The sequence below is a fragment of the Dendrobates tinctorius genome, unplaced genomic scaffold, assembly GCF_039654945.1.
Source record: "Dendrobates tinctorius isolate UK_male_01 unplaced genomic scaffold, ASM3965494v1 ptg000136l, whole genome shotgun sequence".
Taxonomy (NCBI): domain Eukaryota; kingdom Metazoa; phylum Chordata; class Amphibia; order Anura; family Dendrobatidae; genus Dendrobates; species Dendrobates tinctorius.
In genome coordinates, this window is record NW_027361804.1 from 7,058,328 (window position 1) to 7,080,781 (window position 22,454).

General features: G+C 47.9%; 1 protein-coding gene and 1 pseudogene across 1 annotated transcript; both read right to left on the bottom strand.

The window, feature by feature from the left end:
* Positions 1-1,436: 1,436 nt before the first annotated feature.
* Positions 1,437-10,143, bottom strand: LOC141048578 (uncharacterized; annotated as a pseudogene).
* A 9,725-nt stretch (positions 10,144-19,868) lies between these two features.
* On the bottom strand, positions 19,869-22,242 carry LOC141048545 (E3 ubiquitin-protein ligase TRIM11-like). Its single transcript, XM_073544243.1, has one exon. It carries the CDS (start codon positions 22,239-22,241, stop codon positions 20,553-20,555), a length of 1,689 nt encoding a protein of 562 aa, XP_073400344.1. The 5' UTR covers position 22,242; the 3' UTR covers positions 19,869-20,552.
* Positions 22,243-22,454: the final 212 nt, after the last annotated feature.

Here is a 22,454-nt window from a genome sequence, read left to right on the forward strand (position 1 = left end):
TACTGGTATTGCGTCCCATAGGTATGTTGTGTCCCCTGTATCAGCCGCTGCCCAATCGTCCATCATGCCCCTGTCTTGCGTTTGGGTGCCGCCTCCCAGCCATCCATCATACCCCTGTCTTGCGTCTGGGTGCCGCCTCCCAGCCGTCCATCATGCCCCTGTCTTGCGTCTGGGCGCCGCCGCCTAGCCTTCCAACATGCCCCTGTCTTGCGTCTGGGCGCCGCCGCCCAGCCATCCAACATGCCCCTGTCTTGCGTCTGGGCGCCGCCGCCCAGCCATCCAACATGCCCATCTTGCATCTGGGCGCCGCCTCCCAGCCGTCCATCATGCCCCTGTCTTGTGTCTGGGCGCCGCCGCCCAGCCATCCATCATGCCCCTGTCTTGCGTCTGGGTGCCGCCTCCCAGCCGTCCATCATGCCCCTGTCTTGCGTCTGGGCACCGCCGCCCAGCCATCCATCATGCCCCTGTCTTGCGTCTGGGTGCCGCCGCCCAGCCATCCAACATGCCCATCTTGCGCCTGGGCGCCGCCTCCCAGCCATCCATCATGCCCTGTCTTGCGTCTGGACGCTGCCGCCCAGCCATCCAACATGCCCATCTTGCGTCTGGGCGCCGCCTCCCAGCCATCATGCCCCTGTCTTGCGTCTGGGCGCCACCTCCCAGCTGTCAATCATGCCCATCTTGCATCTGGGTGCTGCCTCCCAGCCGTCCCTCATGCCCCTGTCTTGCATCTGGGCGCCGCCTCCAAGCCATCCATCATGCCCCTGTCTTGCGTCTGGGCGCTGCCGCCCAGCCATCCAACATGCCCATCTTGCATCTGGGCGCCGCATCCCAGCCGTTCATCATGCCCCTGTCTTGCGTCTGGGCGCCGCCTCCCAGCCATCCATCATACCCCTGTCTGAAACATAAGAGCCACCTTCACAGAGTGCAGCCTTAGTGCTGCTGAAGGTGGCTCTTTTACTTAAACCGCCCTGGGGGGGGGGGATGACAGGTTCCCTTTAAGACACTTTTTCACAATTTTTTTTCAGTGTAAATGCAGCTTAGGTTTTTCTTAATGATGTGTCATTTCTGCTGCCCCATCCGGACAGTGTTATACAACCTTTATGTACATATAACGCAGCATGTAGAGGCTCGGAGAAGGCGGCAGTGAAGGTGTGTAAGTGTCTGATGGGGTCACACAGCTCATAAAAGGACAACTGCCCGGCCTCATAATCCAGACATATCCTGACTCCATCACTGGAGATCTGGTGAGGTAACGGGATCACTTTACTGTCATGTATCACTGAACATTGATTATTATACACCTGTCGCCCTCCACACAAACACCAGGACTTGTTTTTATTTCCAATGTGTGACTGGCGCCCCCTTCTGTTTATACTGGGGTAACACATCCCCACCCTCCACGCCCCTGATCCACTGATCTCTACGTCCCAGAAATGTCACCCTAAGGAAAATCTGTTGCTGCTTAATACCTGATCCTCCTGGAACCTATTTGCAGTTTTTGGACGATTCTGGTTTATTAGACTACGGGACATAGTTTTCAGGTCGTCTGATATCAGGAGATTATCAGCCGTGTTTACATCCAGTAATATGTCTGCAGGATCCTGAACATAGAAGATCACATTTATATCTCTCAGCATAGCAGACAATGTGTGTGATATGTGTGAGATCAGCTCCGCACCCCGATCACCTCCATCATGTCCCCCTGTGTCCTCATCACCTCCATCATGTCCTCCTGTGTCCTCATCTTCTCCCTCCTCCTCAAGATCACACAAGTCACCGGTGTCTGGATCCTGTAAGACAGTCAGTGGATCCGTCATGTCACACAGCTCCTCAATGTCCCTCATCTTCCTGGACAGCTCGTCCTTTCCAGCTTCTGGATCACATCAGACAGTGACACCTGCTCTTCCCCCCTGGAGATGTCACTCAGGACCCTGTTCTCCAGGTTGTCCACCCTTCTCTTGATTTCTATAAACAGGGCAGAGACTCTCTTCTTTTCTTCAGTCATTTTTTCTTGACTTTTCCTCCAGTTCTCTTCCAGATGACAGACTTTTTACATAGCCTCCTCTCTCTTTGTGATGAGTTTCTGAAGAATATTTCCCAGTTTTGTCTTTTTCTTCTCAGAGGCCTCCTCCAGAGACTCCACTTTATGTCCTCTGTGTTCTCCAATCAGACAGCAGGACGCACAGATACAAGCAGCGTCCTCAGTGCAGTAATATTCCAGGATCTTCTTATGGACAGAACATCTCCTGGTCTCCAGAGAAGTGCTGGGATCAGTGAGGACGTGTTCTGCTCCTTTGCTGTGAACTCTCAGGTGATTATCACACAGAGAAGCCTCGCAGTGTAGACAGGATCTAACAGCAGGTACAGGAGAGTCCATACAGTAAGTGCAGCAGATCCCGGTGATCTCCTCCTGATGTGGCTGATTAGACAGGAAATTCTCCACGACATTACACAGTTATGTTCTTCTGTAGTGGAGGCCGCTTGTGAAATGTTGCTCTACATTCCGGACAGGAATATTCTCCATACCCGCCCTCTGTATCCTGCACTCCATCAATACAGATCCGTCAGAAGCTGTGTCCACATCTCAGGGTTACAGGATCTGTATAAATGTCCTTACAGATGGAGCATTTCAATTCTTGTCTCAGATCAGCAGACGCCATCGCTCAGAGTAGAAACAAGGAAGAAGTGTGTGAATAGTGTTTACCAGAAAAGGCAAAGCTAAACTTGTTCTGGCTTTATTCTAAGGCTACGTTCACACGTAGCAGAACTCTCGCGGAAGTTACCGCGAGAATTCCGGAATTCCATTCCGTGGGAAAATCACATTTTAAATTCCCGCGGAAAAACTAGCGATTTGCAAGCGTAATTAGCTTGCAGAATGCTAGCGTTTTCCAAGCAATCTGACGGGTTGGTCACACTCATCAAATATTGTCACACTTATCAAACACTAACTTTTTTACTACTGATGCTGCCCATGCAGCATCAGTAGTAAAAGATAGGTTGTAAAAAAAATATTGTTATTCTCACCTTCCGGCGTCCCGCGCAGCCTTTCCGCCTCTCACCACGCTCCCGGCATCTTCCGGTCCCAGTAATCCTTTGCGCGAATGACCGCGAGACGTCGCGCTTCCGCAACGTCATCGCGAATGACCACGAGACCATGACGTCATCGCGGTCATTCTCGCAAAGGATTACTGGGATCGGGAGCGTGGAGAGAGGCGAGAAGGCTGCGTGGGACGTCGGAAGGTGAGAATAACTATATTTTAAAATTCATTTTTTTTACAGGGATATGGTACCCACAGCCCGGAGGACAGTCTCCTCTCCTCTGGACCATGGATACCACCAAATGTTCTGCTTCCTTTTTGCATGGTGTGCACAGCCACATGCGGAAAGTAAGCAGAACAATGCATTCCAATGGGTGCGGGATCGCCGCGATTCCGCTAAATTAATGAGCATGCTGGGTTTTTTGTACCGCGAAGCGATTCTGCCGCAGGAAAAAAAATGCAGCATTAGCACAGCATTGCGGAATCCCATAGGAATGCATGGGATGCTTATTTTTCGCGGCAAAATCGCGCGTTTAAAACCGCCGTGAAAACACCGCGATGTGTGAACGCAGCCTAAGTGATAAAGCAGATCATTGCAGGCACCACAATGTTTAATGAAGGTGCCAGGGACTGCAAGGTTTAATAAAATTGTATGGAAGAGGATATTTTTTGTTGCCGAGTAGACGGAAATCCTTCAATATGTTTCACAGAGTTATGTTTCTAATTAACACAAGTGGCTTCTGAAACTCTTCTCTATCTTTAGAACAGGTATAATCTCCAGACTCGTCCTGTGTATTCAGGACCTGATCAATACAGACCCGGCAGAAGTTGTGTCCACATCTCGGCATTACAGGATCTGTATCCAGGGTCAGACAGATGGAACAGTCCAGCTCCTTTCTTAGACCAGCAGACGCCATTGCTGACCGTAAAATGAGGCAGAAAAAAAAAAGAAATCAAAAAAAGTTTGGATAACTCACATTTATCACAAAGATTGAGGAGTTGTAACAGGTTTTACAGGGTGGTTTATAAGTTTATGTGCAGACGATCTGCAAATCCTGCGGGTTGGACTTGCAGCGTCCAGATGTTACAGCATACTGGATGGGATTTCAAGAAAACCCATGTCCATTGTTACCCAGCCAACGCTCCCATGTCATCGAGACATAACGACAACGGGGTATGCGTCCCAGGTGATCATGGAATGTGGACCCACTGGACCACAGGGGGGACCCGGGCCTACCCGAACTAGGGAAGGGTAGCGACCGGGGTCTGTGGCAGCTGAGCTTGTGGACAAGATGGCCATATGCAGGACTAAAAGACACCGCACAACTTCAGGTATGAAGAAACAGTTTATTTAAATAAAAGCAAATGACATCAAAACACCAGGTTCTTGATTATGCACATCACGAAGGAAACACATCTCAGGTTGACAGACGAAGCAAGAGGTCATCACGGGTTTACGCAGTCCAGGGTAGTCTGGCACAGGCATGCTAGGATGGCCTCTTTCAGGCCTCAGGCGTAGCACAGGCACAGCAGGAGAACATCAGACACCGACCTCAGACTAGCTTCAAACGATGGCAAGAGGTCATCACAGGTTGAGGCAGTCCAGAGTTATCTGGCACTGGCATACTAGGATGGCCTCTCAGGCTTCAGGCGTAGCACAGGCATAGCAGGAGAACATCAGACACTGACCTTAGGCAGCATTCAGACAACGGCAAGAGCCATCACGGGTAGACCCGAGGGAACAGGCAGGACATTAGAGCATAAGCAAGACATGGATAGCACAGGTCCAGGAACATGGGCACTACAGCACCAGGCAACGGCTGGTCAGGTCCAGGGCTCACTGTCGGGACCGTCACCCGGGAACAGAGCTGGAGACTCCCAGGAACCACAGATTTAGAATCCATCCAGGAACATGAGCGGGACCGACTCAAGAGCACAAATTGGGCCACGGACTGGACATTGGGACACAGACAGACATCTGGACTCAAGTGGGACATCAGAACATTAGGAGTCAGGTAGGACATCAGGACTCGAGCCGGACATCAGGCGAACATCACGTCTCAGGCAGGACCTCAGGACTCGGATCTCAGATAGAACATCAAAACACTGGCATCGGACTCCGGACATCTGGCAGCGATCGACAGGCTCCGGATCAGGCTGCTGACATCAGGCTCCGGACATGAGGCCGCAATCATCAGGCTGCGGACATCTGGCAGGGAAGGATAGGATCCGGACATCTGGCGGAGGACATCAGGCACCGGACATCTGGAAGTGGTCGTCAGACACCGGACATCAGGCCAGGTCATCAGGCTCTGGACAAGAGACCACGGTTATCAGGCTCCGCACATCTGGCAGCGACCTAAAAAGGAACTCAAATAACAAACTGAGCACATAGTAGCAGAAACTCAGCAGACACACCGGACTCCTACTTCCAAGCTGAACCCAGGTTACATCACAGAAAGTCAGTTAGCAAAGAGTCACAGTCACTGGGCACAGGGTTCAAGACACAGAAGGACTTCAGGAACATAACACAGCAGGAATGAGGACTAGGACTTTGGTACCAACACATAAACAGGAAAAGTCTAGGAATTCAGACAACAGCTGTCCCAAAGCGGATAACAGAAACAGACCTGGGTACTCTGCCCCCAGAGCAGGCAGAAGACATACATCAGCTCACCTAGAACTGCAGGCAGGCAGGACAGGTGCTGAACATCAAACAGACATAAGACACAGAAACTTAATGCGAAGCTCTGGCAACGCCCCACAGGGCAGGGAAACTTTATATAGGAGCTGCCTCACAGCGATAGGCTGGAGCAGCAATTCTAGAACACACCCATTCCTCATAAAAGCAGGGGAGGTGTGGCTGACCACACCCAGACACAGATCAGCATAGCAAAGAACACCTAGCAGCGGCTGCAAGCCTGAACAAACGTGGTAAGTCATGCACAATTGCAGAGGACCTTGCAACCCGTGGATAGTTTTCCACAGCGGCAGCCAGGGACCGCACAAGCGGGTGGTCATGCAGCGCAGCGGAGCCACTCACGCATGTACAGCTATGCAGCGGAGCTGACAACCCTAAAAGGTGACAGCAATTACACAGGAACTCACTCCCATCTGAGGGAAATGAACATGCCGAGTTCCTTTTCAGCAATAAGTAGAGAAATGGGCGATAAAAATAAAAAAAGGCTTTGTTATATGCCTTTAAGTAAAATAACAGCAAGAAATCGACTTTTACGTGAGCCTGCGCGCTCAGCCCAGGAGGCCGAAACTGCCCTGGTAGAGTGGGCCCTTAAGGAATCTGGCGGGCTGGCGCCTTCCGACTGGTAGGCGTCCGAAATTACCGAGGTGATCCATCTTGCGATGGACGCTTTAGAGGCTTTTTTCCCCCTTATTTCTACCCCCAAAGAGGATGAACAGGTTTGGGTCAATACGCCAGTCATTGGTGGCCTCTAGATAGCTTATAACTGCCAGTCTTACGTCTAGAGAGTGGAGACGCTGTTCCTTCCCATTGCGGGGATTGCTGCAGAAGGATGGTAACACTATCTCCTGATTTATATTCTGGTAAGAGGCTACCTTGGGGATAAACGCCGGATCTAATCTTAAGATTATATGATCTTCTCTGATCTGGAGATATGGATCTTTGGTGGACAGGGCCTGGATCTCTCCTATTCTTTTGGCCATGGTGATGGCTACAAGGAAAGCCGTCTTCCGAGTGAGAGTTGAAATGGTCATCCTTTCACTAGGGATGTAGGGGTCCCTACATAAGGATCTGAGTACCAGGCCGAGGTCCCATGGCGGGGTGAGCTGCCTAATTGTGGGGCGAAGACGCTGCGTGGCCTTTATGAATCTTACCACCCAAGGATGGGAAGCTAAAGGGTAGTCAAGGGAGCTCAAGGCCGAAATCTGGACTTTTAACGTGCTGGGTTTAAGGCCCTTATTATACCCCGACTGTAGAAAGTCTAGGACACTAGGGAGGTTGGAGGTACCTGCCAGGAGGTCGGACCTGTCACCTTCCAGGCAGTATCTCTTCCATATCTTCCGGGAGATTGTGGATGTTACTGGTTTCCTGCTGGCCAGTAGAGTGGATATAACCTGATCAGATAAGCCCTTTGCTCTCAAGATGTCCCTTTCAGGATCCATGCCGAGAGGTGTAGTCTTGCTGGATCTGGGTGGCGGATCGGGCCCTGGTGGATGTCCTCCTTCAAGGGTAGCTCGACTGGGTTTCCTACTGCCATGGCCCCTAGCAGCAGAAACCAACTTCTCCTTGGCCAGTATGGCACTATCATTATCACCGTCACGCGGCCCTCGCGGATCTTCCTGAGTACCGCCGATATAAGCGCCAGTGGTGGGAATGTGTAGAGGAGGGGTTCCTTCCAGGCCTGGCTCAGGGCATCCACTCCATCCGGGTGGTCTGCCGGGTTCAGGGAGTAGAATCTGGCAACCTTTGAGTTCTTCTGGTTTGCGAATAGGTCTATACTGGGGTCCACCAACGCTGACATAGTTGATGAAAGATCTCTCAGTTTAGTTCCCACTCTGTCGGGCAGAACTGCTGTCTGCTTAGATAGTCTGCCACTACGTTCTGAGAACCCTCCAGGTGGATTGCCGTTACTGAGAGGACAACCTCTTCTGCCCAAGTGACTATTCGTCCTGCTAGTGCCTGGAGTGCTCGATGTCTCGGGCCTCCCTGGTGCTTCAGGAATAAGACTGCCGTTATGTTGTCAGACAGTATTCGGATGTGTCGATTTCTCACTACCAACCGGTTGTGACGCAGGGCTTCCCAGACCGCATAGAGCTCCCTGAAGTTGGAGGATCTGTTTCTGATGCTGACTGGCCATCTTTCCTGGAAAATTCTTCCTTCTACATGGGCTCCCCATCCCCACGTACTGGCGCCTGTGGTGATTACCACGTATGGCGAGGTTGTCCATAGTACGACCACCTTTAAGTTTCTGGGCTGTATCCACCACCGTAGAGATCTTTTTACCGGATCTGGCAATGATATAGGCCTGTCTAGTGAATCCTGACGTCTGTCCCATCTTGCGAGGATGTCTTTTTGCAGGGGCCTTGAATGGAACTGGGCCCATCTGACGCACGGAATGCAAGCAGTCATCAGGCCCAGGACCTCCATTGCCCCTCTTATGGAGGAGCGATGTTTCAGGAGGCTCTTGGCTCTGTCCTGAATGATCCGCTGCTTTTTTTTTTTTTTCTGGTAGCAGGGATACTCTGAGTCTAGAAGGACTCCCAGGAAGATTTTCCTGCTTTCTGGCTTTAGGTCCGACTTCTGTTCGTTGATAAGCCAGCCGAGATACTCCAATGTTCTGATCGTTCGGCTCCTGTCCTGAATGAGCCTTTCTTCTGATCTTGCGACTAGGAGAAAGTCATCTAGGTATGGTATTATAGTGATCCCCTGGTTCCTCAGGTAGGCCACTACCTCTGTTACCAGCTTTGTAAATATTCGGGGGGCCGAAGCCAGCCCGAATGGAAGGCTTTGGAACTGGAAGTGGCAGGTCCGGGCCGGTAGTCTGATTGCAAATCTTAGCAGGCTCTGAGATGAGGGATGGATGGGGACCTGATAATACGCACTCTTCAGGTCGAGGGTCCTGTCTATAAGATGAATTGACGAATGTATTGATTCCATCTGAAACCTTTTGTATACCACCCAGGCATTTAGAGGTTTCAATTTTGATAGTTTTTAGTAATGGAGAATAGGGAGTAGTGACCCTTTCCCCTCTCCGACTGCGGAACTGGCACTATGACCTTTGACCTGAGCATGTTCTGTAGGTCTGCCCACATGGCAGAGCCTTCCGGGACTACGGTGGGGGCAATGTATCTGGCGGGGGGTGAGGAACAACATTCTATACTGTAACCTTCTGCGATGGTTCTGAGGACCCACTGGTTGTGAGTTACCTGGCCCCACCTTTCTGCGAAGTGTCGCAGTCTTCCCCCGACACCTATGGCGTCATTGCCTTCTGGACCTGGAGGTTGATGTAAAAAGAGGGGCTTTGCTTCTCCCCACTTGGCTCTGAACGTTTCTATAGGAGCTTCTGTTGGATCTACCCTGGCTCCTAAAGTCAGTCTGTCTCCTGAAAAAGAGCCCCCTCCGAAAGGACTGGGGACGCTTGGTTTTTTTTCCTCTGGAAACCCTTTGTTTTTGTTAGACACCTGCTCTAAGATGCTATCTAGAGCTGGTCCGAACACCCTTAAGCCTGAAAAGGGGATGGAGCAAAGCTTCGCCTTTGAAGCATTATCCTCCGACCAGGACTTTAGCCAAACCGCTCGCCTAGCTGCATTGGAAAGGGAGCTGTTTCTGGCTGCGAATCTTACTGATTCAGCCGACGTATCTGAAAGAAACGCCGTGGCTGATTTCATCAGGGGGAGGGAAGCTAGGATCTCGGATCTAGGGGTCTTGTTGGTTAAGTGCTCTTCCAACTGCCCCACCCATAGGAATATGGACCTGGCCACCGAGGTGGCTGCAATGTTAACCCTAGTGAGGGCAGCCGCCGTTTCCCATGTTCTCTTTAACAGGACATCCGCCTTCCGGTCCATCGGGTCTCGGACACTTGATGAGTCCTCGAAGGGGATGGCGGTCTTTTTGGTAACCTTAGCTACAGGAACATCGATCTTAGGAATTTCCTCCCACAATCGTGTTTCCTCTGGGTCAAAAGGCAGTCGGCTCTTAAAGTCCCTGGACAGCACGAGTCAACGTTCTGCCTCCTTCCACTCTTCTAGGACCATTGTCTTAATGTGCTCACTTACAGGGAACACAGTCTGTCTCCGAGCAACCAGTCCCCTAAAACATCAGGTCCTGTCAGGACTGCGGTTTAGGAACTTCTTCAATTTGCATGGTGTTCCTTACCACCTGCACCAAGTCATCAGTGTCCTCTAGTCTAAACAGGTATTTCCTGCCTTGGTCCCGCCTGTCGGTCGGGATCTCTCCCTCTTCCTCGGGATCCGAGTCCCGGAGGTCTGACCCCTCAGGCGAGCTTGTTTCCGAGGCTAGCTCCATCTCCCACCTCGGCCACTTCCGGCTTGGCCCCGGACTGGGGGACTGTGGAGGTGAGAGGCTGGATCTGGAGGTCTGTACTTCCTCCCGGATCAGGGAATGCATCTCGGCAAGGAGGGACGGTTACTCGTCTCTTACAACCCTTGAAGTACAGGGTCGGCAGAGAGTTTTGATGTGGGTGTCTGGCAGCTTTACCCTGCAGACCGGGCATCTGACAGATTTAGATGTGGCCTTGGCCTTAGCCTCTGTCGGGGGGCTGGGGTACCCTTCTCCTGTATGATACAGAAGGGGATAGTCGGGTCAATCGTCCTGGGCTGCGGGAAAGGTGGTGTGGGGGGTGGATTGCGCCAAGCGCACTTACCCCTCTGTCGGCTTGCGCCTCTCGGTCCATAACCACCAAAGCTGCTGCTGGCGTGCGCTGAGTCGGCTGGCGCGCGCTGAGCCTGCTGGCGTGCCCCGGCTGCTAGCGCCTTCTCTTTTTTGCTGAATCAAAAAGTCGGCGCGTGACGTCACCGCCGCGCCGTGGGTCCTCCACTTCCTGCCCGGATCTGACGCACCCCGGGGCGTTCTGTAATGGCGGCGTCCGCCCCACTGCCTGCGGGGCCCGACTTCCTGGGTTCTGTGAAGCCGGCGCCCGCACCGCCCGCTGCCTGAGGGGACTCGGCTGACACAGCGGTACAGCCTGGAGCCGAGAGCCTCCCACCGGGAGGAGCGGCTCCCTCCAGGAGCGACGTCCTGCTCCTGTCTTTGGGGCAGAGGGACTCCCCACCGGGAAGTGTCGGCCCTGGGCACCCCGGCAGGGGGAAGGTTTGGACTGGCCGCCCGATCCCCCTGCGCCCTCCGGTAAGCTGATCTTCCTCTCGTATGTCCCTCCATGCAGGGACAGGAAAGACACTGAGGGAAAAGGGGTGGGACGGGGCCTTTTAACCTCTCGTGTGCTTTCCTGTCCCTGTAAGGAGGAGGACGTCCTCCATGGTGCTGTCAGGGGGACGTCCTGGAAAAATAGGATTCCAAAACATGGAGAAGCTAAAAATCTTGTGCCAAGCCCAGAACTAAAATGTGGGCACTTATCAACTGAATACATTTTATCCTCATATAACTTGTTCTGGTAAACTATTCAAAGAGAAAAAAATATGGACCAATCAGACATTGAACATCGATGGCAGCATTTAGCGAGCAGGCAGAAGGGGGAAGCGCCTGACCCTGGGTCGGCGCCCCCAGTAATGTCATGACGAGAGTCCGATTGTTACCACAGTGACCCAATGTGGTCATGATGACATCAAGGTCACCAGAGCTAGCAAACTTTCTAAATGATGCTCAGAGCATGATGTAGCAAGTTTGGGCATCAGTGACAGCACTAACAGTTTATAAAGCATAGTAAAACTCCTGCATTCTTATGCTTTATAAGCGATCAAGCTAAAAAAAATGAAAGAAAAAAAAAAATTGAAAATAAATACTGCACTGATAAGTAAATATTTTTATGAAAATAAAAAAACGACCACCTATAAAACTGTCCCACTAGTTAACCTCTTCAGTGAACATCGTAAAAAAAGGCAAAAAAGATGGTTTATCATACCGCGAAACAAAAATTTGAATATGTGATCAAAAAGACTATTGTAAATAAATACAAAAAACAAGCTGCAGCACAGCTCCATCAGCAGAATAAAAAAGTTATAGCTCTCAAAATAAAGTGATGCAAAAATATTTTTTTTCTATAGTTTGTGTAAAAGCACAAAAAAAAAAAAAAAATGATATGAGGTATAGCTCTAATCGTACTGACCCGAAGAATAAAGCTGCCACAAGTGGAATAGCATATAAAAAAAAAAAGAAAACAAATAAATTCTGAATTGCTGTTTTGCTAATTTTGCATCCTAAAAAGCGATCAAAAAATGTAAGGTCACTGAAAATGGTACCAATAAAAACGGCAACTTTTTCCGTAAAAAAAAAAAACCAAGACCTCACATGACTGTCACCCGAATTATGGAAAAATTATAGCTCTCAAAATATGGCGATGCAAAAACTAGTTTTTACAATGAGAAGCGTCTTTTAGTGTGTGATAGCAGCCAAACATAAAAACCCGATATTAATCTGGTATCACTGTAATCGCACCGACCCAAAAGAATAAAGTTGTCTAATCACATACTTCAAAGGGAATGGTGTAAAAAAATAAATAAATAAAACCAATTCTTCACTCTTGTATTGCTCATTCTGCTTCCCAAAGATCGCAGTAAGTCTCTGCTCACATTTATCCTGTGCTCTGCACTGAGCACTTACACCGGGTTTTACTTGTAAACCTCTTAAATGCATGATTCAGATGAGAACCCTGATGAAGGGGAATCTTGTATTTGGCTGTTCGCGCACCCCGTAGTGTTGTGGCGTCACACGCCGGTCAGCCTCTGTTGGCCATCTTTTTTCTGCCGTGCGACCAGGGATGCCACCGGCCGGGGTAGGCCAGGATACCCCTGGCTCTGCACGGTTGCTCCGTGATTTCTGGAGCTTTTTGCTTTCTTTGCACGTCCACCTGTCGGCACCTAGAATTCCAGCCGGACCGTCACGTGGGGTAAAAGGTGAACGGGAAAATAGCAGGTTAGTCCACCAGCCACTATCTGAAGCTGCATAAAGCTCTGAAGGATTTGAAGCGGTGCATTGTTACTTAGTTCTATTGATCTATCCGGCACATGTGTGTTTGATACATTGAAAGTAATTGTTATTTAACGTACACCATTTTAAAGGGTGATTGTTTGCAGTATACCATTTAAAATATATATATTGCTAACACACATCGCTATCACCAGTGACTGCAGCTTGCAGTACATTGTATTTTCATTGTTTATAGCTTGCGGCACATTTTTTAATGGATTACAGTTTGCATTACATTGTATGATAATTAGATAGTGCACCTATATTTCCGTTAATAGATGACGGACCAGAGTGGGGACTTGCTTTTTTTTGTGGACTGATTTGAAGTTTTTGTTAGCAACATTTTAAATATGGTAACATTTGGTAATCACATTTATCCGGCACTCTACAATAAGCACTTAAATTGAGGTTTCCAGTTAAATCTCTGATATGATTCAGATGAAACCCTCAAGGGATCCATTCGATATGGGGCAGCAGAGTTACTCTGGACTCCGTCTGGCTTCTGTTCAGCAGTGTCCTTTTTTCAGAGGTGCACAAAACTGTGGTTGACAGCACTTATATGCATGACTAAAAAGACACCGCCGGAACATAGGCAGTCACACGCTGTCCACAGTGCCTCCATCTGCCTCATCCACCAGAGTTTCCACTTGAATCACGTATTTCAGATGTTTACAAGTAAAACTCGATATAAGTGCTCAGTGCAGAGCACAAGATAAATGTGAGCAGAGACTTACTGCGATCTTGGGGAAGCAGAATGAAAAAAACAAAAGAGAGTGAAGAATTGGTTTTATTTATTTTTTGAAAATTAAGCAATAACACCAGCGCCCTAAGGCTGAGTTCACACGTTGCATTTTTTTCACGTTTCCGCGGCGGTTTTAACTGCACGATTTTGCCTTGAAAAATAAGCATCCCATGCATTCCTATGGGATTCCGCAATGCTGTGGTTTTTACCGCGGCGGCATCGCTTCGCGGTAAAAACCGCAGCATGCTCATTAATTTTGCGGAATCGCGGCGATCCCGCACCCAAAGGAATGCATTGTTCCGCTTACTTCCCGCATGTGGCTGTGCCCACCATGCGAAAAGTAAGCAGAACATTTGCGGATGGTACCCACTGTCCGGAGGAGAGGAGACTGTCCTCCGGGCTTTGGGTACCATATCCCTGTAAAAAATAGAATTTAGAAAAAAAAAAAAAAAAATTGTTATTCTCACCTTCCGACGTCCCGCGCAGCCTTCCCGCCTCTCTCCATGCTCCCGGTCCCAGTAAGCCTTTGCGAGTGATGACGTCCGTTCTCGCGGGATCGTGACGTCATCGCGAATGACCGCGAGACGTCGCGATCCCACGAGAACGGACGTCATTGAGGTAATTCGCGCAAAGGGTTACTGGGATCGCGAGCGTGGAGGGTCAGGAAGGCTGCGCGGGACGTCGGAAGGTGAGAATAACAATATTTTTTATTTTTTTTTATTATTTTTTACATGCTATCTTTACTATTGATGCCGCATAGGCGGCCTCAATAGTAAGAAGTTGGTCACACTCGTCAAACACTGTGTTTGACGAGTGTGACCAACCTGTCAATCAGTTCTCCAAGCGATGCTCCAGATCGCTTGGAAAACGCTAGCAATTCTGCAAGCTAATTACGCTTGCAAAATGCTAGTTTTTCCGGGAGAATTTAAAATGCGATTTTCCCGCGGAATGGAATTCCGGAATTCTTGCGGTAATTTCCGCGAGAGTTCCGGTACGTGTGAACTTAGCCTAAATGCCAGAGGAAAACCCCCAAAACAAGGATAAAAAGCTGTTGGAAAAACTCAGGATCCTGTGTGCAAAATCCAATAATTTTAATAACACAAAAAACAAAGACAGTTTGCCACGCTCATCCTAATAGTCAACTAATTCCTGTGACCTGTAATTCATCTGTGACCTCGTCTCCCGGTACTTTCCCGCACGCAACCTCCGATCCTCACAAGATCTCCTTCTCTACTCCCCTCTTATCTCCTCTTCTCACAATCGCATACAAGATTTCTCTCGCGCATCACCCCTACTCTGGAACTCTCTACCACAACATATCAGACTCTCACCTACCATTGAAATCTTCAAAAAGAGCCTGAAGACCCACCTCTTCCGACAAGCCTACAACCTGCAGTAACCACCGATCGACCAAACCGCTGCACGACCAGCTCTACCCTCGCCTACTGTATTATCACCCATCCCTTGTAGATTGTGAGCCCTCGCGGGCAGGGTCCTCTCTCGTCCTGTACCAGTTATGACTTGTATTGTTTAAGATTATTGTACTTGTTTTTATGTATACCGCTCCTTACATGTAAAGCGCCATGGAATAAATGGCGCTATAACAATAAATAATGATAATGCCTACAAGAATTAAAAAACAAATACAATAATGATGCCTGAAATAGATGAACCATGCATTGCTCTAGAATCAATGCGTTGAGAAACGTGATGGTGTCTCCGCAGTGTTGGATGTTGATCTCCATGAGTTGATTCATCCTCATTTTTCACAGTCTTCTACTAGGCATTGCTCCTACTGGCCAGTTTCCTACTCCACACTGATGAGGGGCAATACCCCGAAACAGCTGTCTGTGGATGGATACCATGTTTTGGCATAGGTGGCTTCCTTCATTGGAGACTGCCCTTCCCGTGGTTGTTCCTTCCCGGGGAAAGACCTGGCTAGTCATTGCTTGCGTTGAGAAACATGTGATGGTGTCTCCGCAGCTTGTGTTTTGGCACTGAGGAGAGGCTTCCGTCGGGCCACTCTGCCATAAAGGCCCGACTGGTGGAGGGCTGCAGAGATAGTTGACTTTGTGGAACTTTCTCTTATCTCCCTACTGCATCTGTGGAGCTCAGCCACAGTGATCTTGGGGTTCTTCTTTACCTCTCTCACCAAGGCTCTTCTCCCACGATTGCTCAGTTCGGCTGGACGGCCAGGTCTAGGAAAACTTCTGGTGGTCCCAAACGTCTTCCATTTAAGGATTATGGAGGCCACTGTGCTCTTAGGAACCTTGAGTACTTCAGAAATTCTTTTGTAACCTTGGCCAGATCTGTACCTTGCCACAATTCTGTCTCTGAGCTCCTTGGCCAGTTCCTTTGACCTCATGATTCTCATATGGTGTGACATGCACTGTGAGCTGTGTGGTCTTATATAGACAGGTGTGCGCCTTTACAAACCAAGTCCTATCAGTTTATTTAAACACAGCTGGACTCCAATGAAGGAGTAGAACCATCTCAAGGAGGAAGGACATGTGACTTAAATATGAGTGTCTGAGCAAAGGGTCTGAATACATATGACCATGTGATATTTCGATTTTTCTTTAACCCCTTCATGACCAGGGCATTTTTTGCAATTCTGACAAAATGTCCCTTTATGAGGTAATAACTCAGGAACGCTTCAACAGATCCTAACGATTCTGAGATTGTTTTTTCCTGACATATTGGGCTTCATGTTAGTGGTAAATTTAGGTCGTTAATTTTTGCGTTTATTTGTGAAAAAAAATCAGAAATTTGGCGAAAATTTAGAAAATTTCGCAATTTTCAAATTTTGAATTTTTTTTCCTGTTAAACCAGAGAGTTATGTGACACAAAATAGTTACTAAATAACATTTCCCACATGTCTACTTTACATCAGCACAATTTTGGAAACAAAATATTTTTTTGTTAGGAAGTTATAAGGGTTAAAAGTTGACCAGCGATTTCTCAATTTTACAATAAAATTTACAAAACCATTTTTTTTAGGGACCACCTCACATTTGAAGTCACTTTGAGGGGTCTATATGGCAGAAAATACCCAAAAGTGACACCATTCTAAAAACTGCACCCCTCAAGCTACTCAAAACTACATTCAAGAAGATTATTAACCCTTCAGGTGTTTCACAGGAACTAAAGCAACGTGGAAAGAAAAAATGGACATTTTAATTTTTCCAACAAAAATTTTCATTTAGCATCAATTTTTACACCGATACCTCATATGTGGTCATAAACCACTGTTTGGGCGCACGGCAGGGCTCAGAAGGGAAGGAGCGCCATTTGACTTTTTGAATGGAAAATATGCTGGAATATTTAGCGGTTGCCATGTCGCGTTTGGAGAGCCCCTGTGTGCATAAACATTGGAGCTCCTCCACAAGTGACCCCATTTTGGAAACTAGACCCCCCAAGGAACTTATCTAGATGCATAGTGATCACTTTGAACCCCCAGGTACTTCACAAATTGATCTGTAAAAAAAAAAAAAGTACTTTTTTCTCACAAAAATTTTCTTTTAGCCTCAGTTTTTTTCATTTTCACATGGGCAACAGGATAAAATGGATCCTAAAATTTGTTAAAAAACTTCTGAGTACACCGATACCTCATATGTGGTCATAAACCACTGTTTGAGCGCACGGCAGGAAGGGAAGGGAAGGAGCGCCATGTGACTTTTTGATTGGAAAATTAGCTCCAGTCGTTAGCGAACACCATGTCGCATTTGGAGAGCCCCTGTGCACCTAAACATTGGAGCTCCCCCACAAGTGACCCCATTTTGGAAACTAGACCCCCTAAGGAACTTATCTAGATGTGTAGTGAGCACTTTGAACCCCCAAGTGCTTCACAAAAGTTTATGACAGAGCAGTGAAAATAAAAAAAATATTTTTCCTCAAAAATTATTTTTAGCACACTATTTTTAATTTCCACAAGGCTAACAGGAGAAATTGGACCACAAAAGTTGTTGTCCAGTTTGTCCTGAGTACGCTGGTACCCCATACGTGGGGGGAACCACTGTTTGGGCACACGGCAGGGCTAAGAAGGGAAGGAGCGCCATTTGACTTTTTGGAATGCATATGACTTCTAATCGTTAGCGGACACCATATCGTGTTTGGAGAGCCCCTGTGTGCCTAAACATTGGAGCACCCCCACAAATGACCCCATTTTGGAAACTAGACCCCCTAAGGAACTTATCTAGATGCATAGTGAGCACTTTGAACCCCCAAGTGCTTCACAAAAGTTTATAACGCAGAGCCGTGAAAATAATTTTTTTTCCTCAAAAAATTATTTTTTAGTGCGCAATTTTTTATTTTCACAAGGGTACCAGGATAAATTAGACCCCAAAAGTTGTTGTCCAGTTTGTCCTGAGTACACTGGTACCCCATATGTGGGTGGGGACCACTGTTTGGGTACACGTTGGGGCTCGGAAGGGAAGTAGTGACATTATGAAATGCTGACTTTGATGGAATGGTCTGCGGGCATCATGTAACATTTGCAGAGCCCCTGATGTACCTCAACTGTGGAACACCCCCACAAGTGACCCCATTTTGGAAACTAGACCCCCCCAAGGAACTTATCTAGATGTGTGGTGAGCACCTTGAACCCCCAAGCGCGTCACAGAAGTTTATAACGCAGAGCCGTGAAAATAAAAATATTTTTCTTCCTCAAAAAAGATTTTCAGCCAGCAATTTTTTATTTTCACAGGGGTAGCAGGATATATTGGACCCCAAAAGTTGTTGTACAGTTTGTCCTGAGTACGCTGGTGCCCCATATATGGGGGGGAACCATTGTGTGGGCACATATAAGGGCTCGGAATGGAAGTAGTAACGTTTTGAAATGCAGACTTTGATGGAATGGTCTGCGGTCGTTACATTTGCAGAGCCCCTGATGTGCCTAAACAATAGAAACCCCCCACAAGTGACCCCATTTTGGAAACTAGACCTCCCAAGGAACTTATCTAGATGTCTGGTGAGCACTTGGAACCCCCTAGTGCTTCACAGAAGTTTATAACGCAGAGACGTGAAAATAAAAAAAATTTTTTTCCACAAAAGTATTTTTTTAGCCCCCAATTTTTCATTTTCCCAAGGGTACCAGGAGAAATTAGACCCCCAAAGTTGATGTGCAATTTTTCCTGAGTACACTGATACCCCACGTTGCGTTAACTTTTTGAGCGCAAAATTGTCTGGAATCAATGGTTGCACCATGTCGCGTTTGGCGACCCCCTGATGTGCCTAAACAGTGGAAACCGCACAATTCTAACTTTAACCCTAACCCCAACACATCCCTAACCCTCTTTCCAACCCTAACCCTCTTTCCAACCCTAACCGAAAAATAAAAATAAAAATAATTTCTTTATTTTATCAGTTGATCCTGCCTATGGGGGTGATAAACGGGGGGTTTACTTACATTTCATTCTATTTTGATCACTGTGAAAGTGATCAAAATGAATGAATGGAAATTGGAGCCGGTGGGCGCACTGCGCATGCGCCCGCCATTTTCCAATATGGCGGCGCCCATGGTCCGGGACCGCGGGACACCGGGAGCCATAACGGCACACGGCGAGTACCGGGAGGTGGGAGGGGGGGCAATCGGAAGCTGGGGGGGTGCGGAGGGAAGATGATGACAGCAGCGGGGGGAAGATCGCCCCTGTTAACGGGTGGGGGGGTCGGATCGCTGTCACCAGCCATGTCCAATGCTACAGCAGCGTTGGACATGGCTGGATTGTAATATTTCATCAATTTTCATTGATGAAATATTACTATCGCTCTGATTGGCTGTTAAAAGTGAAACAGCCAATCAGAGCGATCGTAGTCACGTGGGGGCGGAGCCACACCCCCTATGCTGAAGAACAAAGCCCCCTGTATCTGCGGGTTGGGTGACTTTTCAGTGACCTAGGTCACCCGACCCGCAGGGGGGCTTTAAAGTCATGACGCCACATAGGCGTCACTGGTCAGATTTGCACCAGTTTTCATGACGCCTACGTGGCGTCATTGGTCGTGAAGGGGTTAAAAAAATTTGCAAAAATTTCTTTTCAGTAAAGATGGGGTGCAGAGTGTACATTAAGGAGAACAAAATGAACTTTTAAATTTACCAAATGGCTGCAATGAAACAAAGAGTGAAAAATGTATAGGGGTCTGAATACTTTCAGTACCTACTGTACAAACCCGCCATCCTGGTATATATACCCGCCATCCTGGCATAAATCCCTCCCATCCTTGTATATGCCCCCCATCCTGCCAGCGCCGCTGTTCAACGCTTAGAAAAAAAGAATGCTCCTACTCACCTTCCATCCTCTCCCCTGCCGCACCGCCTTCGACGCCAGCAGCTGACTTTAGTGTCCAAGTGACGGGTGCGCATGAAGGAACATATATTTTTGTATTATAGATCCTGATATGTACAGTCATAGGATTCATAGAGTGTTTCTCATGTCAGAATGCTGATGCAGCTTTATTCTATAGTACAACTTGAACATGTAAATTGAACTGATCATAATGAACCATCTTCAATTTACTGGAAAGAATGGCATGGTTTTTTTTAATCATCGTTTTTGACTTCACCAAAATCACACATTGTAATGATAACACCCATCGATCAATACATTTACACTTATTTCCCTATAATTTGTCTCACGGCTGCTGTAATGGTCAGGACGAGGGTACGTCACTGCACCACCTAGTGACACGCCATCCACTGCGAGACCCCAACCGGAGACTCATTAACTCGTGACAGCTGCACAATATTACCTGTAGCTCATCCCTTCATGGTGAAACTAGACAGCGCCACCAACCTACAAGCAGCGCCTATAATAGGTCACATACTATTTGGATGGTAAATCTTGCACCCACTCGCCACCCGCTGCTGTCTCACCATTAGATCACAGCTGTCTAATTAACCAAAATAACCGTACTATTAACTATAAGGCCACATTCATACGTTCGGCATTTGTAAGCCAAAATCAGGAGAGGAACAACCTGAGGAAAAAATATAATAGAAGCCCGTCACCACTTCTGTATTTCTCACCCTCCCGGTTTTGGCTTACAAATACTGAATGTGTGAATGTGGCCTTTAGGGTCAGATTATACAGACTGACCAGTGGCATTAAATGGCCTTCGATTCGTCAACCTTTAACCATCAGTAGGTTTCTCGTGAGGTCTCATTTCTGCTGCCCCATCCGGACAGCTTTATACAACCTTTATGTACATAGAACGCAGCATGTAGAGGCTCGGAGAAGGCGGCAGTGAAGGTGTGTAAGTGTCTGATGGGGTCACACAGCTCATAAAAGGACAGCTGCCCGGCCTCATAATCCAGACATATCCTGACCCCATCACTGGAGATCTGGTGAGGTAACCGGATCACTTTACTGTCATGTATCACTGAACACTGATTATTATACACCTGTCGCCCTCCACACAAACACCAGGACTTATTATTATTTCCAATGTGTGACTGACGCCCCCTCCTGTCTATACTGGGGTAACACATCCCCACTCTCCACACCCCTGACCTACTGACCTCCACATCACAGTAATGCCGTCCGTAGAAAAATATGCTGCTGCTTAATACCTGATCCTCCTGGAACCTATTTGCAGTTTTTGGACGATTCTGGTTTATTAGAATACGGGACATAGTTTTCAGGTCGTCTGATATAAGGAGATTATTAGCAGCCGTGTTTACGGCCAGTAATATGTCTGCAGGATCCTGAACATAGAAGGTCACATTTATATCTCTTATCATAGCAGATAATGTGTGTGATATGTGTGAGATCAGCTCCTCACCCCGATCACCTCCACCATGTCCTCCTGTGTCATCACCTCCACCATGTCCTCCTGTGTCATCACCTCCATCATGTTCTCCTGTGTCATCACCTCCACCATGTCCTCCTGTGTCATCACCTCCCTCCTCCTCAGGATCACACAAGTCACCGGTGTCCGGTTCCTGTAAGACAGTCAGTGGATCCGTCATGTTACACAACTCCTCGATGTTCCTCATCTTCCTGGACAGCTCGTCCATCTTTATTTCCAGCTTCTGGATCACATCAGATAGTGAAAGCGAAATCTTCTCTTGCCGCCCAGAGATGTCACTCAGGATCCTCTTCTCCAGGTTGTCTACCCGTCTCCTGATTTCTATAAACAGGGCAGAGACTCTCTTCTTTTCTTCGATCATTTTTTCTTGACTTTTCCTCCAGTTCTCTTCCATATGCCAGACTTTTTCCATAGCCTCCTCTCTCTTTGTGGTCAATTTCTGAAGAAAATTTCCCAGTTTTGTCTTTCTCTTCTCAGAGGCCTCATCCAAAGACTCCACTTTATGTCCCTTGTGTTCTCCAATCAGACAGCAGGACGCACAGATACAAGCAGCGTCCTCAGTGCAGTAATATTCCAGGATCTTCTTATGGACAGAACATCTCCTGGTCTCCAGAGAAGTGCTGGGATCAGTGAGGACGTGTTCTGGTCCTTTGCTGTGAACTCTCAGGTGTTTATCACACAGAGAAGCCTCGCAGTGTAGACAGGATCTAACAGCAGGTACAGGAGAGTGCACACAGTAAGTGCAGCAGATCCCGGTGATCTCCTCCTGATGTGGATGGGTAGACGGGAAATCCTCCAATATGTTGCACAGAGTTATGTTCCTAATCAACACAGGCCGCTCTTGAAACTCTTCTCTACATTCAGGACAGGAATAAACTCCAGATCCGTCCTGTGTATTCAGGACCTGATCAATACAGACCCGGCAGAAGTTGTGTCCACATCTTAGGATTACAGGATCTGTATACAGGGTCAGACAGATGGAACATTCCAGCTCCCTTCTTAGACCTGCAGACGCCATCGCTGACTGTAAAATGAAACAAAAAAAAAGAAAATGAAACTGAAAGTCTGGATGACTCACATTTATCACAAAGATTGAGGAGTGGTATCATGTTTTACAGAGATTACAGAGGAACTCTCATGTGAGAGAAATGAACATGCCGAGTTCCTTTTTAGCAATAAGTAGAGTCAGGATTTGCTTCGGATTGGACGTTGCGTACAGCTACAGCGTCCA